This window comes from Phascolarctos cinereus, unplaced genomic scaffold (assembly GCF_003287225.1).
Source record: "Phascolarctos cinereus isolate Bilbo 61053 unplaced genomic scaffold, phaCin_HiC Scaffold_1;HRSCAF=81, whole genome shotgun sequence".
In the NCBI taxonomy this organism is placed as follows: domain Eukaryota; kingdom Metazoa; phylum Chordata; class Mammalia; order Diprotodontia; family Phascolarctidae; genus Phascolarctos; species Phascolarctos cinereus.
Window position 1 is genome coordinate 236,120,057 of NW_027555514.1, and position 27,187 is coordinate 236,147,243.

The window sequence follows — 27,187 nt, forward strand, 5'->3', positions numbered from 1 at the left end:
GATAGATATATAGAAAGATACAGAGATAGATACATAGGCAGATAGAGAGATAGATAAATGAGGTAGATAGGTAATAAAGTTCATAAATGTTTATTAAGCACCAAGCACCATGCTAAATGTTGGGGATACAAATTAAAGTATGCAAGTTAGTTCTTGCCCCCATGGAGCTTACATTCTAATTGGGGAACACAACACAAAAGGGGGAAGTGGAAGGATGACCTGAGTTCAAGCCTCTCCTCTTACATTTACTTGGACCCTGGGAAAGTCGCTTAAGCTCTCTGTGTTCTAGGCAACTCTCTATGACTCTAAGTTGAAGAAAAGGAGCTGGACTAGAGACAATTCCCTATCCAGAAGGCCCAGACCCTTACCAGGCCTACCTATTGTTCACCCTTCTGCTGTCTGGGGCTAAGCAGAATTGGACATTCTCCAGCATGTCAATGACCACACCAAAATGGAATTGCCAGAAATTTAGGATCAGAGAGATTTACGCCAGAACATACACATACATACATACATGTATACATATACATGTATGTATATACACATACATACATGCACATACACACACATATATCTCTGTGTTTCATGCAAAAATACTTATTGATGTGAAATTGATTTTAATGAAGCTGGTAGAATACCTATATTAATATAGGTATATATATAGGTATATATGTAGATATATTTGTATGTAAGTGTACATATATATTTATATATAGTTGTTTTCCTGTTGTCTCCTTTATTAGAATGAAAGCTGGTTGAGGGCAGGGGCCATGTTTTTTGCTTTCCTTGCATCTCCTAGTGCTTCACACAGTGCCTGATATATAGTAGGTGCTTAATAAATGCTTGTAGACTGGTTGCCCTAACATCATGTTTTAAGCCTATAAAATGAAAGGTTTGTCTTGCATGATCTTTAAGTGCCTTCTCTATTCTAGATTCCTTGAGCAAGTCACTTAACCCTGTATGCCTCAGTTTCCTCATCTGTAAGATGAGCTGGAGAAGGATATAGCGAACCGCTCCAGTATGTTTGCCTAGAAAACCCCAAATGGAATCACAAAGAGTTGGACATGACTGAAAGTGACTAAAGAACAATAACAATGCTATGAGACAGAGACTTAGTAAAACTCTTCTCTTTCTTGTCCATTCACCTTCTCATTGCCTTCCAGATAAGTCCTTTGGTTCTGATTTCCCATTTATGGCCACATCTGGAGAATTGTGTTTAGCTCTGGACACCACCTTTTGGGAAGGATGGTGATAAGTTGGAGAACATCTAGAGTAGGGCACCTAGAATTCTGAAGGGTCTTGAGGTCTTTCTACATGAGCTGTAGAGATGAGCACGTTGGGGTAGCTAGGTGGCACAGTGGATAGAGCACTAGCCCTGGAGTCAGGACCTGAGTTCAAAATAGACCTCAAACACTTACTAGCTGTTTGACCCTGGGGAAGTCGCTTAACCTCGATTGCTTCCCCCTTCCATAAAAAAAAAAGGGTTTAAAAAAGTGCATGTTTAGCCCAGAGAAGATTTAAGGTGAGGGGGAGAGGGGAGGTCAGATAATAGCTGTCTTCCCAGTGCCTGAAAGACTGTCACCTGGAAGAGGGATTAAACTTGCTTCATTTCATGCCCAGAGGATTGAACTTGGGGCAATGGGTTAAAATTAAAGAGAGTCATCTTTCAGCTTCATCTAAGAAAACCTTGTAGGTAATTAGGCTTGTCCAAAAATAGAATGGGCTGCCTGGGGTGGTAATGCTTGCTCTCTTGCTGGAGGTTTGAAGTATGTTGTAGAAGGGGTTCATATCTATATCTATATCCTATTTGTGAGCATGTTAAATTCCTCTAGTGCAGCGTAAATCCCTGGATGGTAGAGGTTATTTCATTGCTGTCTTTCCATCCCCAGCAAAATCAGAGTGCCTTGAACATAGTAGGTGCTTCACAAACATAGATGGTGCATTTAGTTGAATTTTTAATCAGATATGGGGTAGACTGTATGGCCTGTCAAGTCTAACGTTTGGTTTGAAAGTCCTACATGACTAGAAACTGACTACTGTTGGTGAACTCTTGCTAAGAGATTGAGTTCAAATTAAGCAGATTAAAAAAAAAACCTGTGGCTATGTAATTTCAAAAACCTGCTTGTGGTTTAGTCAATTCAATGAAAAAGGAAGGAAGGAAAAAAGGAAGAAGGGAAGGAAGGGAGAGAAGGAGGAAGGGAGGGATGAAGGAAAGAAGGAATGAAGCAAGCATTTATTAAACATTTACTATGTGCTAGAAATTATGCTAAGTGCTTTATAAATATTACCTCATTTAATCCTCACAACAACCCTGAAAACTAGGTTCTGTTATTAGCTTCACTTTACAATGGAGAAAACTAAGGCAGATAGAAGTTAAGTGACTTGCCCAGGGTCAGACAGCTGGAAGGTATCTGAGGTCATGTTTGAATTCAAATCTTCCTGATTCCACCTATAGCCCTCTACCCAAACTCCCAGACTAAATATATTTACCCAAACCACGTGTTTACTTCAGTTCCCTTTTGTTATAGACATAGTAAGGCAAGTAAACTGGGAAGAGAAGGAAAGGTGTCCTTGAGAAAATAACACAGTATGCTTAGACCCATGTTTTAAATCTGTACTACAGATGAAGAGCTGAAAAGGACCTCAGAAGCCAACTAGAAGAATTGCATGGTTTTACAGATGAAGAAACTAGGGCCCAGAGGGGATGACTTGTCCGAGGTCGTGCAGGTCACAAGCATCAGGGAACATAATTTGAACTTAAGTCCTAACTCCATAGCCAGTATTTTTCCACTCCATCATACTGCCTTCCTTGCTTAACACAAAATATGATGTACAAATCTTAAATTTACTTCTGTCCCCTTAAAGGTCTGTAGGAGAATTAATTTTTTTTCTTGTCTTAATTATAATAGAAGAATGATTTATGGTGCAATTCACTCAAATTTAGCAAGTGTCAAAATATTATCAATATCCTGAGTCCAAATAAAGAGGCTATGTAGTGTAGAGAGCAAGTCAGAATCAGACCTCTGAGGATAGGCAATTGTCACCTAATATCCCAACCTTGCTCTCATAAAACAACAGATTGCAGAGCAGTTACCTTTCACTGGGGGTTCCAGAGATTACACGTCTTGGGGAGGGAGGAGAGAGAGAGAGAGAGAGAGAGAGAGAGAGAGAGAGAGAGAGAGAGAGAGAGAGAGAGAGAGAGAGAGAGAGAGAGTCTCACAGAAAGACACAGAGAGACACCTAGAAACAGAGAGACACACAGAGACACATAGAGACAGAGGGAGACAAAGACACAGAGACAGAGACAGACAGAGACAGAGAAGAGGAGAGGAGGGGAGGGGAGGGGAGGGGAGGAGAAGGGAGGTGAGACAGAGGCAGACAGACAGAGAGAAAGAGAGAGAAAACTTATTTGAAGTTACTTCATAATTTTTACCAGTTTTGAAACTGAAGTCTTTGTTTAAGAAATATATCATCACCTGAATGAGGTCAAGAAATTTTAAAAGTTTCACTCACAATATTTGTAAACTTATCACATTCCTTTTATTTATTTCCCAAAAACAACCTTGAAAAATGAACTAATGAGCTAATATAAGTAACTGAGTTACGTACTTTACCCTTCCCCTCTGCAAGCAAGTATCTGAAGGCTCTCATATCTCTAGACTTTTTTTTTTCCTGTACCTTGGGTACAAAAATTTTCCAAACATTTATCAGATCGTCATATATCTAGCTATTCTATTTAATAGACCTCTCAGTGTTTGACAGTTGGAAGTTTCAAGGAACTCTCCTTAAACATTGACCGGCTCCCTTAACTGAGTGAAAATACAGTACTTTGAATTATCTAGTTTAATCTTATCAATTATTTGGGTATTATCTATTAATTCTCTGTGCAGATACAGTCCAGTTCTCAATATTTACTCCTCTTTTACTAACTTATTTGCAAATCCCCAAAGCTATCTACAAGGTCTATTTGAAATGAACTAAATACAGTAAAAATAATAAAGTGTGGAGTTTCACCTTTAAAACTAAAATGGATTTAAATGATAAGTTTAAAAATGACAGCATATATTAGCCAAGGTTAAAATTTCCATTATTGTTTCAAAGGTCATGTCAACTGATTTTTTTGGTATCTGTTTCAGGGATTGAAGTTTAGGAACTAAGCTTTATACAACTGGAGACATCAAATAGTAATCTGGGAATTGTATTTATTGTCTGGAATTTATAAAGCAAGTTAAATCTGAAAAAATATATAACTTCATTATTACTGCAAATGAAGACAATACTAAAAATGGTCAGGAGGAACTGGTGGCATGCAGATATGTGCATATACTTGGATAAAGTTTAAGAAAAGGTTAACGCAAGGAGTAAAGGTGTTGTCAGATCTTTAGTGACAAGTCATAAAAAATGAATTTTGAGCTATGACTTCGTGCATCCTTTTTAAAAGCCTCTTTTCATGGAACTCCAATCTCAGTATTCACTCTTTTTTCCTGTTTGCTCTATTCCTGAAGATTCTATGCCCCCTGCCAAAAATAATACTAATTTGAGGAGAGCTATGTCTCTCAACCTGTGCATTTTCATTATTTACTTTAAAAATATTTAATTAAATTATTCTGGTGTTTTGTCATTTTAGTAGGTCGGAGTTGCCAGTCTCCATCATTTGAATATGCTGCTTCTAACAGATTCCTTCTCACTGGGCTCTGTCCTACAAGCTCAGAGATCCAGTCTTTCAGTTGTAAAAGGGTGGAATTTGGGACTCCTTAAGCCTCTCAAAATCATACAGTATGTATTTAGAAACCTATGTCAGTGGTTTCTTTGGGGGGGGGTTAATAGAAGCTCAAACGAAAGAAGCCCACCTCCCCCACTTCAGAATGTTCTATGACAGCTGCACCTGTAACCCCATTACCTGTTTGCAAGGAGATGGTTCTCGTATCTCCATCCTGAGACGAAATATTGAAATGATAGGTTGTTCCAGCCTGTAAATCCTCGGGGTTACATTCATAGGTATGGTTGGCAATCTGCCGAGGGAAGCACGGGGCTCTTCTAGGGGTGTCGGAGTTGTAGATGAGGCTAAAGTTACAGGGTGACCCTTCTGTGCTCCACCTGAGACTGACAGAGCTGCTGGAGACCTTGGCTTGGGTCAGATTGATGTCGCACCTCAGCGGCTCCCCGAGGCCACTCTGCAAAAGGGATCAGAGACAAGTGCTGAAGACTCCTGACTGAAGCCTTCCCTAGGGACGCTCTGGTTCCCTTCCCTTCCTCTCCAAAACAAGTGCTCCAAACCAATTCCATAAATAAAAAAAAACCAAACCAGAGCAAGAACACAGGTAGGTGGCCACGTCTCCCTGTAGCCGGCTTCCCCGAGGGGAGCTTGGGGGTTGGGGGCGCGGGAGACGGGGAGCGAGGCGTGACTTTGGCGTTGAACTCAGCCCGCTCAGAAGTGAGCTAGTAGGAGGATGAGCGGGCTGTCAGAGTGCATCTCTGCTTTGCTCCCAGCGCCCTTCTCGGACCCAGGCAGGTTCCCCGGGAGAAGGGTGGTCGTCTAGGGAAACAGAATGACCAGGCGCAGAGCATGCAAGCTGGAAAGGGAGCTCGTTTGCTGAGAGAGGAAAGGCGAGGAAGGTGCCTTCTCCATCCCCAGGTGCCCCTTCCTTTTGCCACTCACCTGCATTAGGTTCAGTGCCATCCATAAGGCCAACCTGGCTCCATAGCTCGGCATTGCCATCAGTGCTTAAGAATAAGATTATCCTAGTCGGAGGGGATAAGAAGGGAGACGGCCACTGAGTCCCAGCTGGGGCGGGAGGGGAGGCAAGGTGAAGCCAGGGATGGCAAAGGGAGCGTGGAGGATATCTGGACAGCCCACCCGCGAGACACTTGTTGCCTGAACTTCAGGGCTGCCTGCCGGCTTCTCGAGGTTTTCTCCGGGAGGGGGACCGGGACGTGCCAAGACAGGGGCCGCTATTGCTGCTGCAGCCCTCAGCGGGCTGCGGACGCGAGAGGCAGCGGGGGCAGGCAGCTCGCAGCCCTTCCCACGCTGCCATACTGACCCGCGCTGCCGCTAGCTTGAGCCCTTTCCACGGACTTCCGCAATCAAAAGGCAATTTCCTCGTCTCCCGGCAAAGGAACAATGCTCCGGGGAGGGAGGGCGCCTCGAGAAGCCAACGCCTGAGGCTGCCAAGGGAGTCTGGAGCGAGCCCAGCTGCCCCCCTAGTGCCCCACTCTATGAGCCGCCGGGGTCCCGGCCCCGCCGCACTTGGCCTCACGGACTTTCACTTTTTCACACTCTTTCCTCAACTCTGCAGACCTCTGGGCAATAAGCATTACTTGCCTCCCTCCCTCCCTCCCTCTCACTTTCCAGCCCCCCTTCCTCTCTCCACACCCTTCACCTCCCCCCCCCATTTTCCTTCCTATCGTCCTCCCTCATCTGCTTTCTCCAGGGACTCTTTTCCCAAGATTATGCTTGACCAATCCTGTACTAGAGGAGATTTCCCTAGGTCTCGAAACCTCTTTCCTGGAACTTTATTAAAATGTCCTTATCCCACACTTTCCTCTTCTCACTTCAAAGAATTTGTTCAGTTCTTATGGTCCCCTCCCCCTCACTAACAAAAAGTCCTTCTTTGCCCATTTCTAATCAGGATGCAATCTTTTTTCTTCTTCCTATACACTTTCTTTTTTCTCCTGTAAAGATTTTGCTTTGTTTCTGTAGGCTAAAAACGACTCCAAAATGCCATTTATGAGGACACTGTGATCGAGGAATGCAATAGTTTGCTAGGATTTTATCCGCTAAAGTTATATGCCCTTTTCTTTCAAGAGTTACTTTAATATAATGCTCAGCAAGGGATAATAAGGTCACCACAAGTCAATTTCATCATTAATTCTTAACTAAATACCCCTCGAATAAACAAAGCAATCTAAACTACATTTTGCGGCATATTACTGAATAAAAATCTATCAAGACACTTTCAGCTCTAAGAATCTAAAAAACTCTTCCCGTTATTACACAAAGTAATATATGTAAGCCCGCCATAATTTCAGGGATACCTTAGTGGCAGAGCATTATAAGCACATTTCCCTCAGTTTTCTGTACCTATTTGTGCCCTTGACACAGCGTACCTCCGGGTCCTTGAATGACTCCGGGACTTACAATATACAGAAGTTTCCTGATTCTCAAGGAACAAACAAAATGAATTCTATGCAGATAACAGCCAAAGTATGACCCACACCTTTAATAATTTATTATCACTTCCTTTAGATATCACTGTAGCAACTACAGCACGTTTCACATTGTCATTTCCAAGAGTTAAAAAGACCTGTTGAAGTTGCTAAATGGAGAGGAAAGGAAGCATTTTGTTTTATTTTTAAAAATTAAATATGCCATGCTCACTTGATTTTACCTTGTGTACAGTAACAGAGTTTCTAATTTGAAGAACAGCAGAAAATAAACAAGCAAAATAGATTTAATTCTATTTGGGAAAATGTCATCTTATTCCTTCCTTCCATCTCTTTAATAAAGTAATACACACATCTATCTAACACAAACTCTTTGCTCTTTTTTTTTATCTGCAGCTAGATCTGAGATCATGCATATATCTTTCTAGCATTTGGAACCTTTAAATCCCACAGAATTTAATTTTAAGTTTCCATAAGTTTCCAGGAAAATTGTACTGCTTGCCTCCCTCTCCAACTGGTTCATTTGCATTTACTAAACAATACTTCCCATTCCTCCACTCTGCCAAGAGAATTCAGTTACTTTACCAAGCCTATGATGCTTTTTTTATACAATATACTCTCTCTCTTTTTTTGCAATTGTACAGTACAAATTATCATTGCTAGAAGACTATAATGATTTCTATTTTCTTCCTTTTTCTAACACTACTCCTTTTAATTGCTTTTCTGTGCTATAACCAAGGTTATGTTTTCATGCCCTTTACACTCAATAAGGGTGAAATGCCTTTTACATAGTAAACACTTAATAAATGCTTGTTGAAATGAATTATTGACTTGTACTTATTGCTCCACTTTAACTTAAAACACTATCACAGACTAAATCAGAATTAAGCTCTTTACTCTTTTGTTTAAATTAACCCACCAAGCCCAGTCATCTAACCTTCTCTGTCCAAGCCACTTCTACCCATCCCTCTTTGTTCATTCAAATTTGGCACCTTCTAAGAGGCTCTGGGGAGCTTCTATTTTTCAGGAAGCCTTTCCATGCTCCATTTCTTTCACAACACTCCAGTAGACCAGGAGGAATTCTTTAGAAAGTTTATACACTAGGATTTCAGCAGAGTATTTTTTTTTTGGAGGGGGAGACATCTCTCTGTGCATGAAATCCCTTTATAGACATGGTGGAGGGAGAAGTAAATTAGATGGAGAAATTAGTCACATAACCAGACCAAAAAAACAGTAATTAATGGATCAATGTCAACCAAGAAGTTTTAATGGAGTGCCCAAAGGCTCTGTCCTTGGCCCTGTGCTACTCAACATTTTAATCTATTACTTTCATGAAGACATAGATGAAATGCTCATGACATATTCAAATAATATAAAGTTTTTAGGGTTAGCTAACTTGTAGGTCAACTGAGTTAGGATTCAATGAGAGAAAATGATGGGGTCAATTCTAATAAAGTTTAATGTAATAGAGATGAATAAAAAATTTGGCCACTGGGTTCAATATAATTCAATAGTACAGCATGGACTTCTAGCTCAATATAAGTCAATGGTACAACATGGTATCCAGGTCTTAGACTATGTTAATAACAACGTGCTGTCTAGAATGAGAAAGGAGATAAGAATGTCACACTGCTTTGTCTTGGTCAGAATATATCCAGAATATTGAGTTTCTTTCTAGGTGTTATGATTTGGGAAGAATATTGACAAAGTAGACTACATCCAGGAGAGAATGAGCAGAACTGGAGATCATGTAATGTGAATAAAAAGGCATTTATTAAGAAATAACTATGTAGAGTACCAAGTACTGAGCTGAGTGCTGGGGATACAAACAAAGAAGCAAAAACAGTCCATGCTCTCAAAGAGCTTACATTTGAATTGGAAGACAATGGACATAGGAAAGTTGTGATCAGGAAAAGAGGCTTTTTTTTTTAAGAGGGTTGGTGGATGAGGTAATAGGGCAATAGATTGACATACCCCACTCAGGAACAATGGTACAATTGACTTGAGCTGGTGACATTTAGCTTGCAGAAGAGAAGATGTACTAGGGATACATAGCTTTCTCCAACTATTTAAAATGTATTCCTCTTTGAGAGGTATTTGGGATGTTCTTGGCCCTGGGGAAGATTTAAGCATACTGAGTGAAAGTTTCAGAATGGCAGATTTTAGATTCAATGTAAGGATAGAGCTGTCTAGAAACGAAACAGGCTGCTTTGTTGGATTATTCTCCCATTCTGTCTTTAAGGAGAGGCTCCAAGACCACTTGCCAAGACTGTTGCATCCCGTCCTTAACCTGTCTCCTCCTTAACCCCCTCTCCTCTAAGAATTCAAGCACCATCTTTGGCATGAAGCTTTCTATGATCTCAACTGGAAGTGCCCTGTCCCCAAGTTCCCTTGCATTTAACTACTTTGTATTTGTTTGTATTGATTCACTTTATATTCATATTGTATGGTGTTTTTTTTTGTATGTATGCTTGTCTCCCTCGTTAGAATGTGAGCTCTTCTTGAGGAGAGACTGTTTCATTCTCAGTATTTATATCCCCAGTGCCTAGTGTAGGATCTGGCACAGAGGACGTACTTAATGAATATTTTTTTGGTTGACTGATTACTTGCTGCAGAGGTGATCCCTTTTCATGTACTATTTGAACTCAATGACCCAACTCCAAATTTCTATGATTCAGTTAATAATTTTTGTAATACTTTGATGGATCTGTTAATCTTATCAATATGGGTACTCCCTTGGTTCTACCAACCTTCCATTCAGTAATATAGTTATAGTAATATTATATAATACTATGTTATATATTACATATATTTACATATAATATTATATTGTATCATTAATTATATTTTATATTATGTATTGTATTAACATTATTAATTAATGTTAAATTAATATTATAATAGTATTATGTAATAAGAGCAATATAACCATATATTATGAGATGTTTATATTATATATAATTATAAATATTATATAATATATAAGTATAATAATTGTATAGTTCTATTTAACTTTCAGTATAGAGTAGTCTAGGCTTTAGGCTCTATTTTACACTGACTGATGTGCTCTCCTCACAAGATTAGAGGATGAATAAATGTACAGAAAGGTAGTGGTTAGAAAGGACCCTCCCCTTAAAAAAGTGGTTTTTAGCAAAGAATATCACTTTTTTTGGGGGGGGGGAATGAGACGATTGGGGTTAAGTGACTTGCCCAGAGTTACATAGCTAGTGAATGTTATGTGTCTGAGGTCACATTTGAACTCAGGTCCTCCTGACTCCAGGGCCAGTGCTCTATCCACTGAGCCACCTAGCTGTTCCTACTAATGTCACTGTTAAGGAGGGGATTCAGGCCAGCCATATCTTAATTCCTCTCCAGGCTACACTCCTGAATCTCCTCGACAAGACACTGGAGGGAGAGATAGCAGGGAAAAGATGAGAGGTGGCATGTGCCAGCAGAATTTGACCACTACCACCACCACCTTGATAATAACAACAATTACTACCAACAATTACTACTACTACAACTACTACTATAACTACCACTACTACTACCACTACCACCATTACCACCAGTACCACTACCACCACCATCACGACTACCACTACTACTACTGCTGCTGCTGCTGCTGCTGCTGCTACTACTACAGTTAACTTTGATATGGTGTTACTGTGTGCCAGGAACTGTTCTATATGCTTTACAAAAACTATCTCAATTGATCCTCACAGCAACCTAGGGAGGTAGATGGCATCATTATCTCCATTTTTACAGTTGAGGAAACTGAGGCAAACAGCCATTAAGTCATTTGCCCAGTGTCATACAGCTGGTAAGTGTCTGAGGCTGGATTTGGACTCAGGTCTTTCTGACTCCAGGTCCAGTGCCTCTCTCTATTGTGCTGTCTTCCCTCAGATTCTGATGGAGGTAGCCCAGGACCCTGAGTCCAGGAACCTTGGAAATGGTAATGCTTCCAGCCCAGTGCCTGCAGCCATCATTCTCTGGGAAGCTACGTCTGGAGATGTAGCCTACCAACTGCTCCTGCAGGTGATACTTCCATAGCTACTGAAGACCCAGAAAAGGTTAATTGTAACTTAGCACTAGTCATTGGCCCTGTCAAATGTTTCAACATCAGAAAGTGATATTTTATGACTGGGAAAAAGAGCCATTAGTTTCCATATGCTTCTTCATTGAACCCTAAGAACCACAGAACTTGAATATCTTACTTGCAGTTGAAACTTTCTATTAGAGTTTTCTCCCTAATTAGACATGTGAGCTCCTTGAGAGCAGGGACTATCTTACTTTTTTATGTGTTCTGAGCATTTAGCCCAGGGCTTTGCATATAGTAAGCATTTAATTAATACTTCTTTCATTTTTCCATCTTTCTCTACAATATTCACCCTGGAAGCTCTTCACCCTGGAAGCTCACTCCATTATACATTAAAATCTCACTCCATTATACATTAAAAGTACAGTTATCCACATTGTGACTTTCTCCACTGTGTTTTCGATATATCACGGGTTGGCACAAGAAATTAAACGGGAATTTGGAGGGAGTTTTGTGGAAGCTGCAGATGACATGTAAAGGCCAGCAGATGACACAGAAAAAAATATTTTTACTTAATGTTGATCTACACAGAGCCTATAACCAAATACTTAACCCAAATTTTACAAAAAGTACTGTAAACACCCCATAAAAGAAAAAGAAATAATTCAGACTCCTCTGGTACGAAACGAAGGCCAAAAACTTTTATGTGGATTTTCCAGATCACAAGGGCACCATGCCTCTAATCCCTACAATATTGAAAGGGTAACTGTAACCTCTACTCTGTAGCTTCTGTCTCTGATTGGCTGCTTCCTCCTCAAACCTGCATTTTAAGGAGGAGTCCCAGGCTAAACATGTCTTCAGGCTGCACTCCTGACTCTCAGACTTTGTCTACAGTGTCTCAACTCCAGGTAACTTCATTTTTACACCCCTACTTCTCACCCCATTCATCTTCCTTTCATGTGTTGTCTTCCTTCCTTATTTTCATAGCTGCTTTACTACAGGGTAGAAATATGTATGTTTACATTTATGTAAAATATTTGCAGTATAAAGTTTTATACTTTACTCTTTTTAAAAAATCACTATATTTAAATAAGAAATTAAAGTCAGCAATTCTTCTTTTGGAAAAAAAAAAGAATGCAAACTACTTGAGGGCAGGATTGTTTTTCTTTCTGTTTGTATTTCTATTCCCAGCACTTATCATAGTGCTGGGCACATAGCAAATGCTTAATAAATGTGTGTTGACTTTTGTGACTGTTCAGAAATCAAATGCTATCTATTTTTTAGTGAAGAATTGTGATCTCCATGATACCTAGGATAACAGGATAAGGAAAAGAGAAATAAAGGACTGACTTATGGGAATATGAAATTGTGATATGACTCTCAGCCTACAAGATCTTGGATTTATAAACTCATCCACTCCCATGATTTATCTGTTTTATGCATATGATCACGCTATCTCCTTTAAGCTCATATTCTGCAGTTCCAAATGCTGGATGTCTTGTTGTCCAGAATATGTCTGGAACTGAACTCATCTTTCCTCCTGAAAACATAACCTCTCTTTCTTTTAATGCCTCTCTTTCTTTTCTTGACACCACCAAATTTCGGTCACCCAGGCTAGAAACTCTGGACACTTCTGACTCTTTTCCCTCACAAGTCAAGCATTTCTTGTCTACTACGCGCCAGGCACTGTGCCAAGTAGGCCCTGAGGATACAAAGAAAAGTCAAAAATAGTCCTTGCTCTGAAGGAGCTAACAGTCTAACTCCTCCCATCATACTCAATCAGTTAATGTACCTTCCTTTTTTCCTACTTTTGTGGTATCTCTCACATTAATTCCCCTTGCTTCATTATCTCTTGCCTGAACTACCATAACAAGTCTCCAATTCCTTTTTCACAGACTAATATTTCTAAGGCAGAGCTCAGATCACATCATCTCCTTGATTAAAAATCTTTGGTATTTCTCCATTGCTTACCATATGAGTTATAGATTCTTTAGCTTGACATTCAATGTCCTCCACATTCTAGTCCCAAAATATCTTTCCAGACGTAATTCACTACCCCTCTAGAAACACTCCTCTTTTCAACTGAACTAGACTACAGGAAAGATCAAGACAATATTAGGGAATAGCTATTCCCTAATATTGTCCTGTTCTTTCCTGTTTCTGTCCCATTGTGCTCACCTTCCGTCATGCCTAGAAGGGTCTTTGTGAACATTTGTACCTTTTAAAAAAATCCTTTCTTTCCTCAAGGATCAGCTCAGGCACTACCTTCTTCATAAAAGTGATTCTCCCTTCCCTCCCATTCCATATTCACCTCTCAACACCTCCCTTTACCTCCAGCTGTTTTTGCTCTCTCTCTTCTTGGATATCCCACATCATTGTTAGAACCTTTCCTATTCTCTCCTAGTGTCCTAACTATTATTGTTGTTATTGTTATTATATTTATCTTATATCCTCCCCACTATATATAAGTTCCTTGAGGGTAGGGATTTAAGTCACACCTCAGCCTTCTGCCCTCACATCTAGTGTTATAGTTACCTAAATACATGTCTCTCCCAATAGACTAAGAGCACATTTTATCTTTATCTTCTCATTCTCTGAACCTAGAGCAGTGTCTTGCATAATACTTAATGTTTGTGAAAATGAAATTAAATCCATGAATACAAGGTTTAAAAACTGAAAATGACACTACAAGGTTTAAGGTATTTCAATATAAAAAAATAGGGGAAGCATCATAGCAATACTTGAAGGTATAGTACATGCGTGTGCATTGTATGTGTGTATGTGTATATACATATGTATGTATATATGCATACACACTATCTATATCTATATCTATGTCTATATCTATATATAAAACATCCATTCATTCAACAAAGATTTATTTATTACACACTGTGCTAGGAAGTAGGGAAAAGAAAAAAAATCTGACTCTGCTCTCAAGGAGTTAATGTTCTACTAGCTTATATTCTACTGGGCTGAGTCAACAGTCATTTCTGCTATGTCACTTGTCTCCCTGCTTCTTCCCTCTCCAATTCATCCTTCCATACATTTGCCCAAGATTCTTCCTAAAACCCAAGTCTGACAGTGGCACCCTTTCGCTCCTAGAATCTAATAAAATCTCCTATATTAGGCTCTTTATAATCCCTCCCTACCTGTCTGCAGTTTACCTTTTCAGAATTTGAAAGTTCTCCTATTCATACACCTTATGATCCATATATACTGGCCTAAGTCACACAGGACATTCCATCTCCTTCTCTTGGTCTTTGTGTAGGCTGTTCACTTCCTTCCATGCCTATAATGCATTCCCTCTTTATCCTCTTCTCTTAGAAACCTTAGCTTCCTTTCAAGCTCGGCTCAAGAGCTATACCCTACATGAGGACCTTTCTGATCACCTCTACACTCAATCCTCACCACTAGCCCCTAGAAAAAATATCTTGTATTTAGTGTGTGTGTGTGTGTGTGTGTGTGTGTGTGTGTGTGTGTGTGTGTGTGTAATATACAATTGTTTCTCCCAAAAGAATGTCAGCTCTGTGAAAACTGGGAGGGTTCTTTTTGTCTTTGCATAGTATCTGGCACACAGTAGGTGCTTAATAGGTGCTTCTTGATTGCTTGCACAATTTCATTTTGGCAATCATTTATTCAAGTGATATAACCAATATATATATATATATATAATATATATATATATATATAATATATATATATATATATATAATATATATATATAGCAAGACTTCCTTAGAATTCTGTGACTAGTCTCAAGAAGAGCAAAATCCAAAGTTAACTGTCAAATAAACTTTTTTTTTAGTTCAGAGCAACGATTTAAAAAAAAATCAATTTAGGGTTCCAGTGTAGAAATTTCTTTCATGGATATAGGTACACAATTCATTCTTCACTTAAAATTTTAGAATATTAGCTGGGGGAACTTCCAGGGCAGAGCCAAGATGTCAGAGTAGAGGAAGCAACTGAGCTCCCCCAGCACTCCCTTTCAAATAACTTTAAAATAAGGCCTCAAATTAAATCCTGGAGTGGCAGGGCCAACAAAAGGTCAGAGCAAGACATTATTTTTCCAGCCTAAGACAACTTAGGAGATCAGAAAGAGAGGACTGTGCACCAGTGCAGAGGCTGGCCCAAAGTCCATGTAGCAGCAACACCAGTGGTGGACCTTAGAGGCAGCAATAGCAGCTACAGCAGCTTTGGGAACCCTCAAACCAGAGATGGTAAGGAGATTGAACAACTGGTCAAAGAGAGACTAGAGGGGACCTCTATGCTAGCACTGGGTGAAGGACAGTACACTGTTTGACAATTGCATTGCCTATATCCCTATACCTGCTTCAAAGTTCATGGTTCCAAGGTGGAAAGAAGGTTTTGCTGTCCCAAGAGACCCACTTTAACATAAACTTCAAAGTCAAGAAACAGTTTAGGAAAATAAGCAAACAACAACAACAAAAGAAAATCAATCACAAAAAGTTGCTATGGTGGCAGGGAAGATCAAGACAGAAACTCAGAAGAGGACAACGATGTCAAAACAGCTACAAGTAAAAGCTTGAAAGGAAAAAAAATATGAATTAGATACAAGCCCCACAAGAATTCCTGAAAGAGCTAAAATTTTTTAAAAGACAAATTAAAAAAAATTTTTAAAAACAAATAATGATGGAGAAAAAAATTGGAAAATAAATGGGAACAATGGCTTGGCAAAAGAGGCACAAAAATACTGAAGAAAATAACACTTCAAAAAACAGAATTGGTCAAATAGCAAAAGATGTAGAAAATTTCATTGATGAAAATAACTTCTTAAAAAGCAGAATTGGCCAAATGAAGAAAGAGGGCATAAAAACTCACTGAAGAAATAATTTCTTAAAAATTATAATTGGGCAAGTAGAAGCTAATGATTCCATGAGACATCAAGAAACAATAAAACAAAGTCAAAAAAGAAAATGTGAACTATCTCATAAAAACTGACTTGGAATATAAATTGAGGAGACACAATTTAAGAATTATTGGACTACCCGAAGGCCATGGTAAAAAAACAGAGCCTAAGCATTGTGTTTCAAAAAGTTATCAAGAAAAACTGCCCTGATATCTTATATCCAGAGGTCAAAATAGAAATTGAAAGAATCCACTGATTATCTCCTGAAAGAGATCCCAAAATGAAAATGCGCAGGAATATTATAGCCAAACTTCAGAACTCCTAGGTCAAAGAGAAAATACTTCACACAACCGGAAAGAAATAATTCAAATATCATGGAGTCATGGTTAGGATCACACAAGATTTAGCAGCTTCAATGTTAAAGCAGTGGAGGGTTGGGAATATATTATTTTGGAAGGCAAAGGAGCTAGGATTACAACCAAGAATAATTACCAGTAAAACTGAGTAGCATCCTTTAGGGAAAAAAAAGACCTTTAATAAAATAGAGGACTTCCAAGCTTCTTGATGAAAAGACCAGAGCTGACTAGAAAATCTGACTCTCAAATACAGTACTCAGGAGAAGCACAAAAAGGTAAACATGAAAGAGAAATCATAAGGGACTCAATAAGGTTAAACTATTTGTATACCTAAATGAAAAGATAATACATATAACTTCCATATAACTAAGGGCAGTTAGAAAGATTCGACATAGACAGAGGACATAGGAGTTAGTCAATTGTGATAATGTGAAAAAAAAAGAATGGATGAGAAAGAGAAAGGCACTAGGATAAGGAGGAGAGGAGAGGAAGAATGGGGAAAATTTTCTCACATAAAAGAGGCGTGCCAAGAAGAACTTTTACAAAGCTTTTGCAATGTAGGGGAAATGGTAGGTGGGGCTGACAATGCTTGAATCTCAGTCATTGAAATTGGTTCAAAGAGGGGTATATTTATATACACAGTCAACTGGGTATAGAAATCTATTTTAACCAACCGGGAGCAGAAGAAAAAAAGGCAAAAGAAAGGGAAGGGATTGATAAGAGGGAGAGCAAATTAAGAGAAATAGTGATTAGAAGCAAAACAGACTTTTGTGGAGGAACAGGGCAAACAGAGAACAGATAAGGATTAAAACAGAGAAGGATTAAATAGAAGAAAATAGGATGGATGGAAACGCATAGATACTAATTACAACCGTGAATGGGATGAATTTACCCATAAACAAAAGCAAATAGCAAAATGCACGAGAAACCAGAATCCCACAATATGTCATTTATAAGAAACACACTTGAAACAGATACACATAGAGTCAAAATAGGGACCTGGAGCAATATCTATTATGCTTTAGCTGATGTAAAAAAGGTAGAGATAGCAATCGTCATGTCAGACAAAGCAAACGTAAAAATAGATCTAATTAAAAGAGATAATAAGTGAAACTACATCTTGCTTAAAAGCAACATAGACAATGAAGTAACATCAATATTAAATACATGTGCACCAAATAGTACAGCATACAAATTCTTGAAAAGTTAACTGAATTACAGGGGGAAATAGTAAAACTGTACTTGTGGGGAACCTTAAATTTCTCCTCTTAGTGCCCAGATGAATCTAAGTATAAAATAATAAGGAAGAAGTTAAGAAAATGCATAGAATTTTAGAGATGTGATAGACTTCTGGAGAAAATAGAATGGGAATAGAAAGGAGTAGACTGTTTTCTCAATTGTACATGGTACCTTCACAAAAATTGACCATGTTTTAGTACATAAAAACCCCACAAACAAATGCAGGAATAATGCAATAAAAATTACATTCAATAAAAACCATGGAAGCATAGATAAAAAATTAATTGGAAACCAATTAGAGTAATCTACTCCTAAAGAATGAATGGGTCAAAGAACAAATTGTAGAAATGATAAATAATTTCATTAAAGAGAATGACAACAATGAGACAATGTACTAAAATTTACAGTACGTAACCAAAACAGTACTTAGGGGAAAATCTTTATATCTCTAAATGTTTACATCAATTAGAGAAAGAGTAGATCAATGAATAGGGCATGCAACTAAAAAAAAAACCAAATAGAAAAAGAATGAATCAAAAATCCCTAGTTAAACACCAAAATGGAAATCCTCCAATTGAAAGGAGAGTTTAATAAAGTTGAAAGTTAAAAAATGATTTAATAAATAAAACTAGGAACTTGTTTTATGAAAAAAACCCAACAAAATAAATAAACCACTGGTTAATTTGATTAAAAAAAAGAAACAAAATTACTAGTTTCAAAATTGAAAAAAGTGAATGTACTACCAATGAAGATGAAATTAAGGATATTATTAAGAGTCATTTTGCCCAATTATGTGCCAATGAAATTGATAATCTAAGTGAAATTGATGAATATTCACAAAAATATAAATTACCCAGATTAACAGAAGACATAGAATATTTAAGTAACCTTATCTTAGAAAAAGGAGTTGAACAAATCATAAATGAGCTCCCTAATAAAAAATTCCCAGAACCATTTGGATTTTCAATGAATTATATCAAACATTTAAGGAACAATTAATTATAATATTATCTAAACTATTTAAAAATAAATAAAGAGTTCTACCAAATTCCTTTTATAACACAAATGTAGCGCTGGTATCTAATATAGGAAGAGCAAAAACAGAGAAAGAAAACTATAAACCAATTTTCCTAATCAATATTGATGCAAAAATTTTAAAGAAAATACTAGAAAGGAGGTTACAGCAATATATAAAAAAGATGACCAGATGGGATTTATACCAAGAATTCATGGCTGGTTTAATATTAGGAAAAGTATAGGTATAATTGACCATATCGATAACAAAAATAACAAAAATCATATGATTATCTCAATAGACATAGTAAAAGCTTTTGAGAAAACACAACATCCAATCCTACTAAAAATGCTAGAAATCATAGGAATAAATGGCACCTTTTTAAAAATGATAAGTATTATACATCTAAAATTAAGAGCAAACATTGTCTCTAATGAGGATAAGCTAAAAGCCTTCCCAATAAGATCAAGAGTTAAGCAAAGATGTTGACTGTCACCACTATTCAATATTATATTAGAAATGCTATTGATTAGAGATTAGTAGATTAATATAGATTAATTATTATTGATTAGAGAAATGCAAATGTAGACAACTCTGAGATACAACCTCATACCTTTTAGATTGGCTGACATGACAGAAAAGGAAAATGACAAACGCTGGAGGGATTGTGGAAAAACAGGTACACTAATGCATTGTCTGTGGAGTTGTGAACTGGTCCAATCATTCTGGAAAACAATTTGGAACTATGCCCAAAGGGCTATCTAACTGTGAATACCCATTGACCCATGTGACAAAAAAAAAAAAGAAATCAAAGGACTAAAAATAGGCAATCAGGAATTAAAACTCACTCTTTGCACATGATATGATGTCATACTTAAAGAAACATAGAGAATCAACTAAAAAATTATTTGAAACAATTCAAAAATTTAGCAAAGTTGTGGAATACAAAATAAACCCGCATAAATCATTAGCATTTCTTCATATTACTAACAAAACCCGTCAAGAAGAGAAAGAAAGAGGAATTCTATTTAAAATAACTGCAAATGTTATAAAATACTTGGCAGTCTACCTGCCAAGACAAACCCAAGAACTATATGCAGTTGTTACTTACTAGTTATGTGACCTTGGTCAAGTCACTTAACCCTGATTGCCATGCCAAAAGAAAAGACTTAGCTACTTTGCTCAAGACAATTCCAAAGGATCCATGATTTTAAAGAATGCCATATATCTCCAGATATAAACTCTGAGTACAGATTGAAACATATTTTTTCACCTTCTTTATGTTTCTTATTTGTTTGTTTGTTTTTGCAACATGGTTAATGTGGAAAAATGTTTTGCATGACTTTGTATGTATAATTGATATATTATTTGCCTTCTCAATGGGTGGTATAGGGGCAGGAGAAAGAAAATTTGGAAATAGATTTTTAAAAAAATTAATGTTAATCAAAAATTAATTAATTAATTAAGGAAAAGACTTTTTCAAAGGTCATTAAAAAAGAATGTTGTCTGGGACACCAAGAGGTTAAATGACTAACCTAGGGTCATAGAGCTAATATGTGTCAGAGATAAGACTTGAACCCAGGTCTTTTTATTCCAAAACCAGACCTCTTTTTACATGGTGCCTCTCACCCTATTAAAAAAAAAGAGAGAAATTATAAATCTATTTTTATCTGGTTAAGTTTTATTTTTTTTTTCTCAGGCAACTATGTGGTATAGTGGATAGAGCTTCAAATTTAGAGTCAGAAAGATCTGAATTCAATCTGGTCTGAGACACTTCCTCGCTGGGTGACCCTAGGTGAGTCAATTAAATCCCTGATCACCTCAGTTCCCTCTTCTATAAAATAGGTCTAATAAGACTATCTACCTCCCAGGTTTGTTGTGAGTATCGAATAAGATAATATTTGTAAAGCACTTATCGCAGTATCTGGCAAATAATAGGTGCTATTTAAGTGATTATCCTCTTTAACCCCTTCCTTTGTATGCAGCAAGTGATAGTACTAAGAGAAGGCTCATTGCTATGGCATAGAATGAAAGAATCATGTTTATGGAAGGTACTTTTCAAATATTTGTTGAATTGATTTAGAAGATACAACCAGAGTTTGTCTTCCTATCTGAATATATTTTAAACTATTGTGTAATATATAGTAAATGCATTGATAAAGTTTTCTTTGCTCTCTTTGGGAACATTCATTTGTTTGGAATTCCTCAGCTTATTTTGGACCAATTTATACTTTATAATAACACTGCTTTTGCTTTTATTTCAGAAGTTGCCTAAGCCAATGACTTCAGGTCAATGTTTCTCAAACTTTGCAGTGGACCACTGCCACCTATTATGTTGGACACAGGAGAATTGCTACTTCCCATCAAATGGGAAAAAAATGCATTCAAGAAAACCTCATCAAAATGAATGGGGAGAATGGGATCACATTTGAGTAGACACACATGAGGTGATGTCTGGATTTTGAGCATCCATTGTAAGTTATTAATTCATGCCAGAAAAAGTTAGTCATTGAAATACTACAATCATTAATATTACATGAGCCCTTCTGAAGGATTCTGGCCAACCACTTTGATCACTCTTTGGACCACACTTTGTGAACTTCTGTCTTAGGGCAGGACTTGAGTTTGGGTTGGGCAAGTGGGATGGACTGGGGAGAAGAAGGATGAGAATTATTGCCTTTGTGAGCAAAATCTATCTTAAACCTGATAATTCTCACTGACCATCTTTAACTATAGATAAAGGAAAAGGGAATATGAAGAGGAGAGAAGAGAAAAAAGAGAAGGTAGTAGAAGTAGAGGTAGGGCAGGGGAAACAACTTAATGAATTTATTAATGATTTAATTAATTAATGTATTATTAATTTATTATTCACTTAATTTATTAAGTTATATTCCCCTCAAGAAGCTATGATATACTAGGAGGATGAAACATAACTAAGCAACAAACATTTATTAAAAGCCTCCTGTGTGCCAAGGATTAGTCTAAGTATGGAAAAGCAAAGATAAAGAGAAGCAGTTCTTGTCCTAGACTTGTAGAGGTATATTTAGAAATCGATTTTTATTGATAACTTTTGTTTTTAAATTGTTAATATTAACTTCTAAATCACTTTCCTGCACCCTCTGAGAGAGCCATCTTTGTAACAAAGAATTTTTTTAAAAAAAGAGAAGAAAAAAATTCAATAAGATTGATCAGCACATCAAAAAAGTATATAAAAAAGGTAAACACACCTCATTCAATATTAGACATCTGTGGACTCTGACTTTAGGAAAATCATGGCATCGGGCATCTTTTTGTATTTTTGTATTTGTATTTTATTTATTTTATTATTTTTTTTTGTTAATATTGTTTATTTAGTGAATTTTTGTGCCTCTTCTTTTTGTGCAAATTCTGTTTCTTAAGGTGTTATTTTCTTCAGTATTTTTGTAGCTTTTTTAACCAAGCTGTTAATTCTCTTTTCGTAATTTTCTTGCATCACTCTCATTTCTTTTAGCATTTTTTCCTCTACCACTCTTACCTCTTTCTTTAAATCTTCCAGGAATCCTTGTTCACCTTGGATCCAATGAGCATTTTTCTTTGATGCTTTGCTTGTAGATGTTTTCAGTTGTTATCTTCTTCTAAGTTTATGTCTGTTCCATTAATCTACTTCCCTACCAGTACCTAATGGTTTTGATAATTGCTGTTTTATAATATAGTTTGAGGTTAGAACTCGCTATTTTCACTTCATTCCTACTTTTTTTCATTTTATATGCTATTCTTTTCTTCCTTCAAATGAATTTTGTTATTTATTTTATCTAACTCTGCACATTTAACATCCCTTTGGTAGTTCGATTAATGTCAGATTAAATCTATAAATTGACTTTGGTAGTATTGTCATTTTTATTATGTTGGCATGATCCAGACATACACACTGAATATTTCTCTAGCTTTCTAATTTATTTCTTTAAGAAGAATCATAGGAATGTCTTTTCATGTTGAACTAAGTTGATCCCCAACTGTTTTGTACATCTTGCAGTTATTTTGAATGAAATTTCCATTTGTATTATTTCCTCTTATTTTGGTTGTTATTACATAGAAATGCTATTGCTTTTTGTGGGGTAAATAACTTTGCTAAAGTTATTTATTATCTCAATTAGTTTCCTTGCTGATTTGCTAGGAGTTTCTAAATAAATTATCATGTCATCATCCAGTACAGTTAGTTTTATCATATTGACATTTCTAAGTTTAGAGAAATATATCAGGTAATAAGGGAGAGAGGAACATCTTTTCTTTCTACCTGCTTTTATTTGAAAGCTCTTATTTTATCCCCATTGGATCCCCATTGGATATGATGCTTGCTTTTAATTTCAGATAGATACTTTCCATGATATTAAAAGTAGTGCTTTATCCTTACATTTTATAATAAATCAGTGTTTTATATCATCAAAGATTACTTCTGTATGTATTGAGATAACCATTTGTCTTTGGACATTTTTGTTTTTAAATATATTGATTATTTTTGGTATTGTTGAACCGTTCTTGTATCCCTGACATATTTTCAAGTTGGACATGATGAATTTTTCTTTTTGAATAATTGCTACCCTTGCTTTGACAAGATTTTATTTAAATTTTTGAAACAATATTCATTAATGATATTGGTATATAGTTCATTTTCACTGCTTTGTGCTTCCCTGGATCAAGTATTAGATTACATTTATCTCACAAAAAGAGTTTCATAGAATGCTTCTTTTTCCATTGTTGAGAATAATGTGTACTGATAGGCATTATTTGTTTTTTAAAAGTTCGATTAGATTCTCCTGCAAATCCATTAGGCCCAGCATTTTTTCCTCTGTTAGTTCTCATAGAGTTAATTGTATTTCCTCTTCCAACACTGCATTGTGTAAAATCTACTTGGTGTTCTCTTAGTTTGGGTTGTTCACATCTTTAAAGGCAATCCTCTATTTTGTGTTTTTTAGTTTTGTTGGCATATAATTGTGACTAGTAGTTTCTGATGTTTCTTCTTATTTCTTCTGCTTTTGTTGTTATTTTGCCTTGTTCATTTTTAATTTTGTTGCTGGAATTTTTTGCCCTCTTCTCTTTAACCAGGTTGGCTAAAAGTTTATAAATTTTGGTAGGCTTTTCAAGAACCAACTTTCAGTTTTTTAAATTAATTCTACAGTTGTTTTTTGTTCCCTTTTCATGTTTATTTCGAGCTTAATTTTTAAATATTCACAATCAAGTTATTGATCATTTCTTTTTTATTTTGTTCACATATTTTTTGGGATGTATATGTGTATATGTGTGTATGTATGTACATACATATATACATATACATATATACATATGCATATACATATACATATATATTCCTTTGATGACTACTTTAGATGAATCATTTACATTTTGGTATATTGTCTTATCATTATTCTTTCAGATAATTATTTATCATGTCTATGATTTGTTCTCTGATGTACTTTTTATTTAGGATTTCACTATTAGGTCTCCATTTTGGTCTGTATCTTTGGTTTATGCTCCTTGAATTGATTACTACTTTTACTGTGTGATGGTCAATAAATGATGTATTTGATATTTCTTTGTTCTTACATTTATTTATGATTTTTCTGTTTTCTAACATGTGGTCATTTTTTTTTTGTAAAAGTGCTATATGATGCTTTTTTATCCATGTTTTCTTTATAAATTACTCAATTCAATATTTTTCCTTGTTTATCTGTTATATTTATCCAACTCTGAGAGAGAGAGAAATTAAAGCATCCTACTATTATGTATAGTTGTATCTGTACATTTGCATTTCTGTAAAGTATCTGTACATTTTTGTAATTCGGTTATTTTTTCGTTATAAGTTTATGCTGTATAAGTCTGATATTAAGACTGGTTATGGTCTATGGTTTCTTTCAACATAAGGTGATTTCCTTGTTTATTTCTGTTTATATTGTGAATTTCAATTTTTGTTTTTCTGGTAACATGATTGTAAATCTTGCTTTTCTGGATTTACCTGATGCATAATAAATTTTGTTCTGATCTTTCACTGTTTTTCTATGTATATCTTTGTTATTAGATGTGGTTCTTGAAAGCATCAGATTTATAGCCTTGATTTTCTTTTCTAATCTGACAGTATCTTTCATTTTATTGGATTACTTAATCCACTATAATTTAAAATTATGAGAAGTAGCATTGCGTGTTCTAGTTTTTTTTTTGTTTCTCTTCCTCTATTAAGGTAGTATTTTGTCTTTGTGATTAATTTTATTTAATATACTCTTGATACTATTCCTACAGGCTCTCTTCTCTTTTGATACCATCCAATTTGTCAATCTTTTCCTTAGTTTTGGAGTATGTTAACTTAGTGATTTCTTTTACTCAATTATCTAATTCTTTCTTCTCTTTTGTCCTTTTCTATTCTTTCTCTCAGTTAATTGGTTAGTCATAATTGACCCCCTTTTCCTTTCCAAATTCTTTTGTTAGTTTTTTTATCTGTGACTTTTCTGAAATTGCTTTCTCTTGTTCTCTTCATTTCTTGCCTTTTTGCTCTAGTCTGAACTTTAATTCTTTGATCCATGGTATGTATTTTATTTAATTTTGTTTAATTTATTTAATTTTTTTCCTTAATCTCTTTGCATTCCTCATGGAATTAAACTTTTGAACTATCAAATTTGAGCTCTCTCTTAATTAATTTCTACATTCTTGTCTTTGTAGATCTTGCATCATCCCCCACCCCCACGCATTTTTCTGATGTTTCTCACTTTTACTAGTATGAATTCCTGAATGAAGAAATAAGGATGCAAATATTTCCTCATGGTAGCAATTATCCTGGCCCATATTGTAGAGTCCAATTCTACTCTATTCCCTTCCCATAATCATCCTCCTCATTTCCCATGCAATTTACTTTCTGGCTCTATGTTTTTACACCATTACAGGTACCAGTTGACCTACAAGAGCTCTGATTTCCCTTCTCCTGAGGCAAGATGATATCCAGGGAGATGCATCACTCTTTCAAGAGAACTGTGGGCCAACTCTGTGCAAATTAGACCCACTGTATGATCCTCTATTTCTCTATCTCCCTATCCCTGTCTCTCTCATTCTCCTCAAATACATATTATAAATCAATGTAATATAATACAGTATAGTGATGTGATATGATACATGCTCTGATATGATAAGGTATGATATAGTATCACATTACATCATAAAACAACACAGCATAACATAACAACATAACATAACAATATAGAGAACATATGTGATATATCCTAATCAAGAGTACATATTTATTTATATTTACATGCATATACTTACATATATTTGGCAAGTAGGTGGTATAGTGGATAGGGTGCTGCATTTAGAGGCATGAATACATGAGTTAAAATGTGGCATTAGACACTCACTAGCTCTGTGACCCTGGACAAATTACTTAACTGCTATCTGTCTCAGTTTCCTCATCTGCAAAATGGGCATAATAATAGCACTTACCTTCCAGAGTTGTTATGAGGATAGACTGAGATAATATTTGTAAAGAGTTTTCAAAATCTTAAAGTGCTTTCAAAATTCCAGGTATATATGTATGTATGTGTATAAATGTATTTGTATATGTACATATACATGTTTACAGGATATGTCTTTTTGGATTACATCTTGAATGTTTATGCTTTTTGGAATATAATTTTCCTTTTGCTTCTGTGGTTTTTAGTGGGTACAAAATGGTCTTGTGTTATTAGAATTTTATTTCTTTCTTGAGTTGATTTGTGGATTCTTTTGATTGGTGCTTTGCGTGTTTTTGCTTGGTTTTGTTTTTAGGCAATTGGGGTTAAGTGACTTGCCCAGGGTCACACAGCTAGTATGTGTCAAGTATTTGGTCTGAGGCCGGATTTGAACTCATGTCCTTCTGACTTCAAGGCCGGTGCACCTAGCTGCTCCTGATTGGTGCTTTGTGTTCCAGTTTTGGAGTTCTTGTCAATTTTCTTATATTATTTCCTTAGTTATAGTATTCTTGCTTTTTTATTTGTTGTGTTCTCAGAAATCTATGATGCTTAATTTGTCCCTTCCCACGTTTTCTTCAGGATTAATGAATGTTTCTTATTTAGAGATCATGTATCTTTTTAGCCTTATTATCTTTTTTACTCTTGCCTTTCATATTACCCTTCACTTCAGCATGTTCGTATTCTAAAACTGTTTTCTTTTACTTCTTTGGAGGGACTCCTTATCACATATTTAAATTTTAACATTCTCCTAATTAGTTTTGTTGTGCAGCCATAGTTTTTGAATTTGTTCCCTGGTAATTTCTATGCTGTCTTGGGATTTAATATGGTTCTGTATTTCATCAGGGATTGGTTTAATTTCCTTTTTCTTATAACATGTATTTAGAAAAGTTTGTAATCTTTTTGATGTCTTAGTACCAATCCTTCTAATATTAATATTCTTTATATTGATTTATCTACCTTGTGTTCCAGATTTTTTAAAAAAATTTTCTTCTTGAAACTTTTGGTGATTTTAAACATTTTGTCCTTGTATTTTCC

At 36.0% G+C, this 27,187-nt stretch overlaps 1 protein-coding gene across 2 annotated transcripts in view; it reads right to left on the reverse strand.

Annotated features, from left to right (window-relative positions):
- PTPRB (protein tyrosine phosphatase receptor type B) overlaps window positions 1–27,187 on the reverse strand; it is a 157,063-nt gene that overhangs the window by 107,128 nt on the left and 22,748 nt on the right. Inside the window, exons 1-2 of one of the 2 annotated variants that reach the window (XM_020990257.2) lie at window positions 5,660–6,267; window positions 4,901–5,174 (exon numbers count right to left, since the gene is read on the reverse strand). In XM_020990257.2, coding sequence (XP_020845916.1) covers window positions 4,901–5,174; window positions 5,660–5,719 — 334 coding nt within the window. In that variant the 5' untranslated portion in view covers window positions 5,720–6,267. Of the gene's footprint in view, window positions 1–4,900; window positions 5,175–5,659; window positions 6,268–27,187 lie in introns of those variants that run through there. The other variant, XM_020990256.2, reaches the window with a different exon arrangement.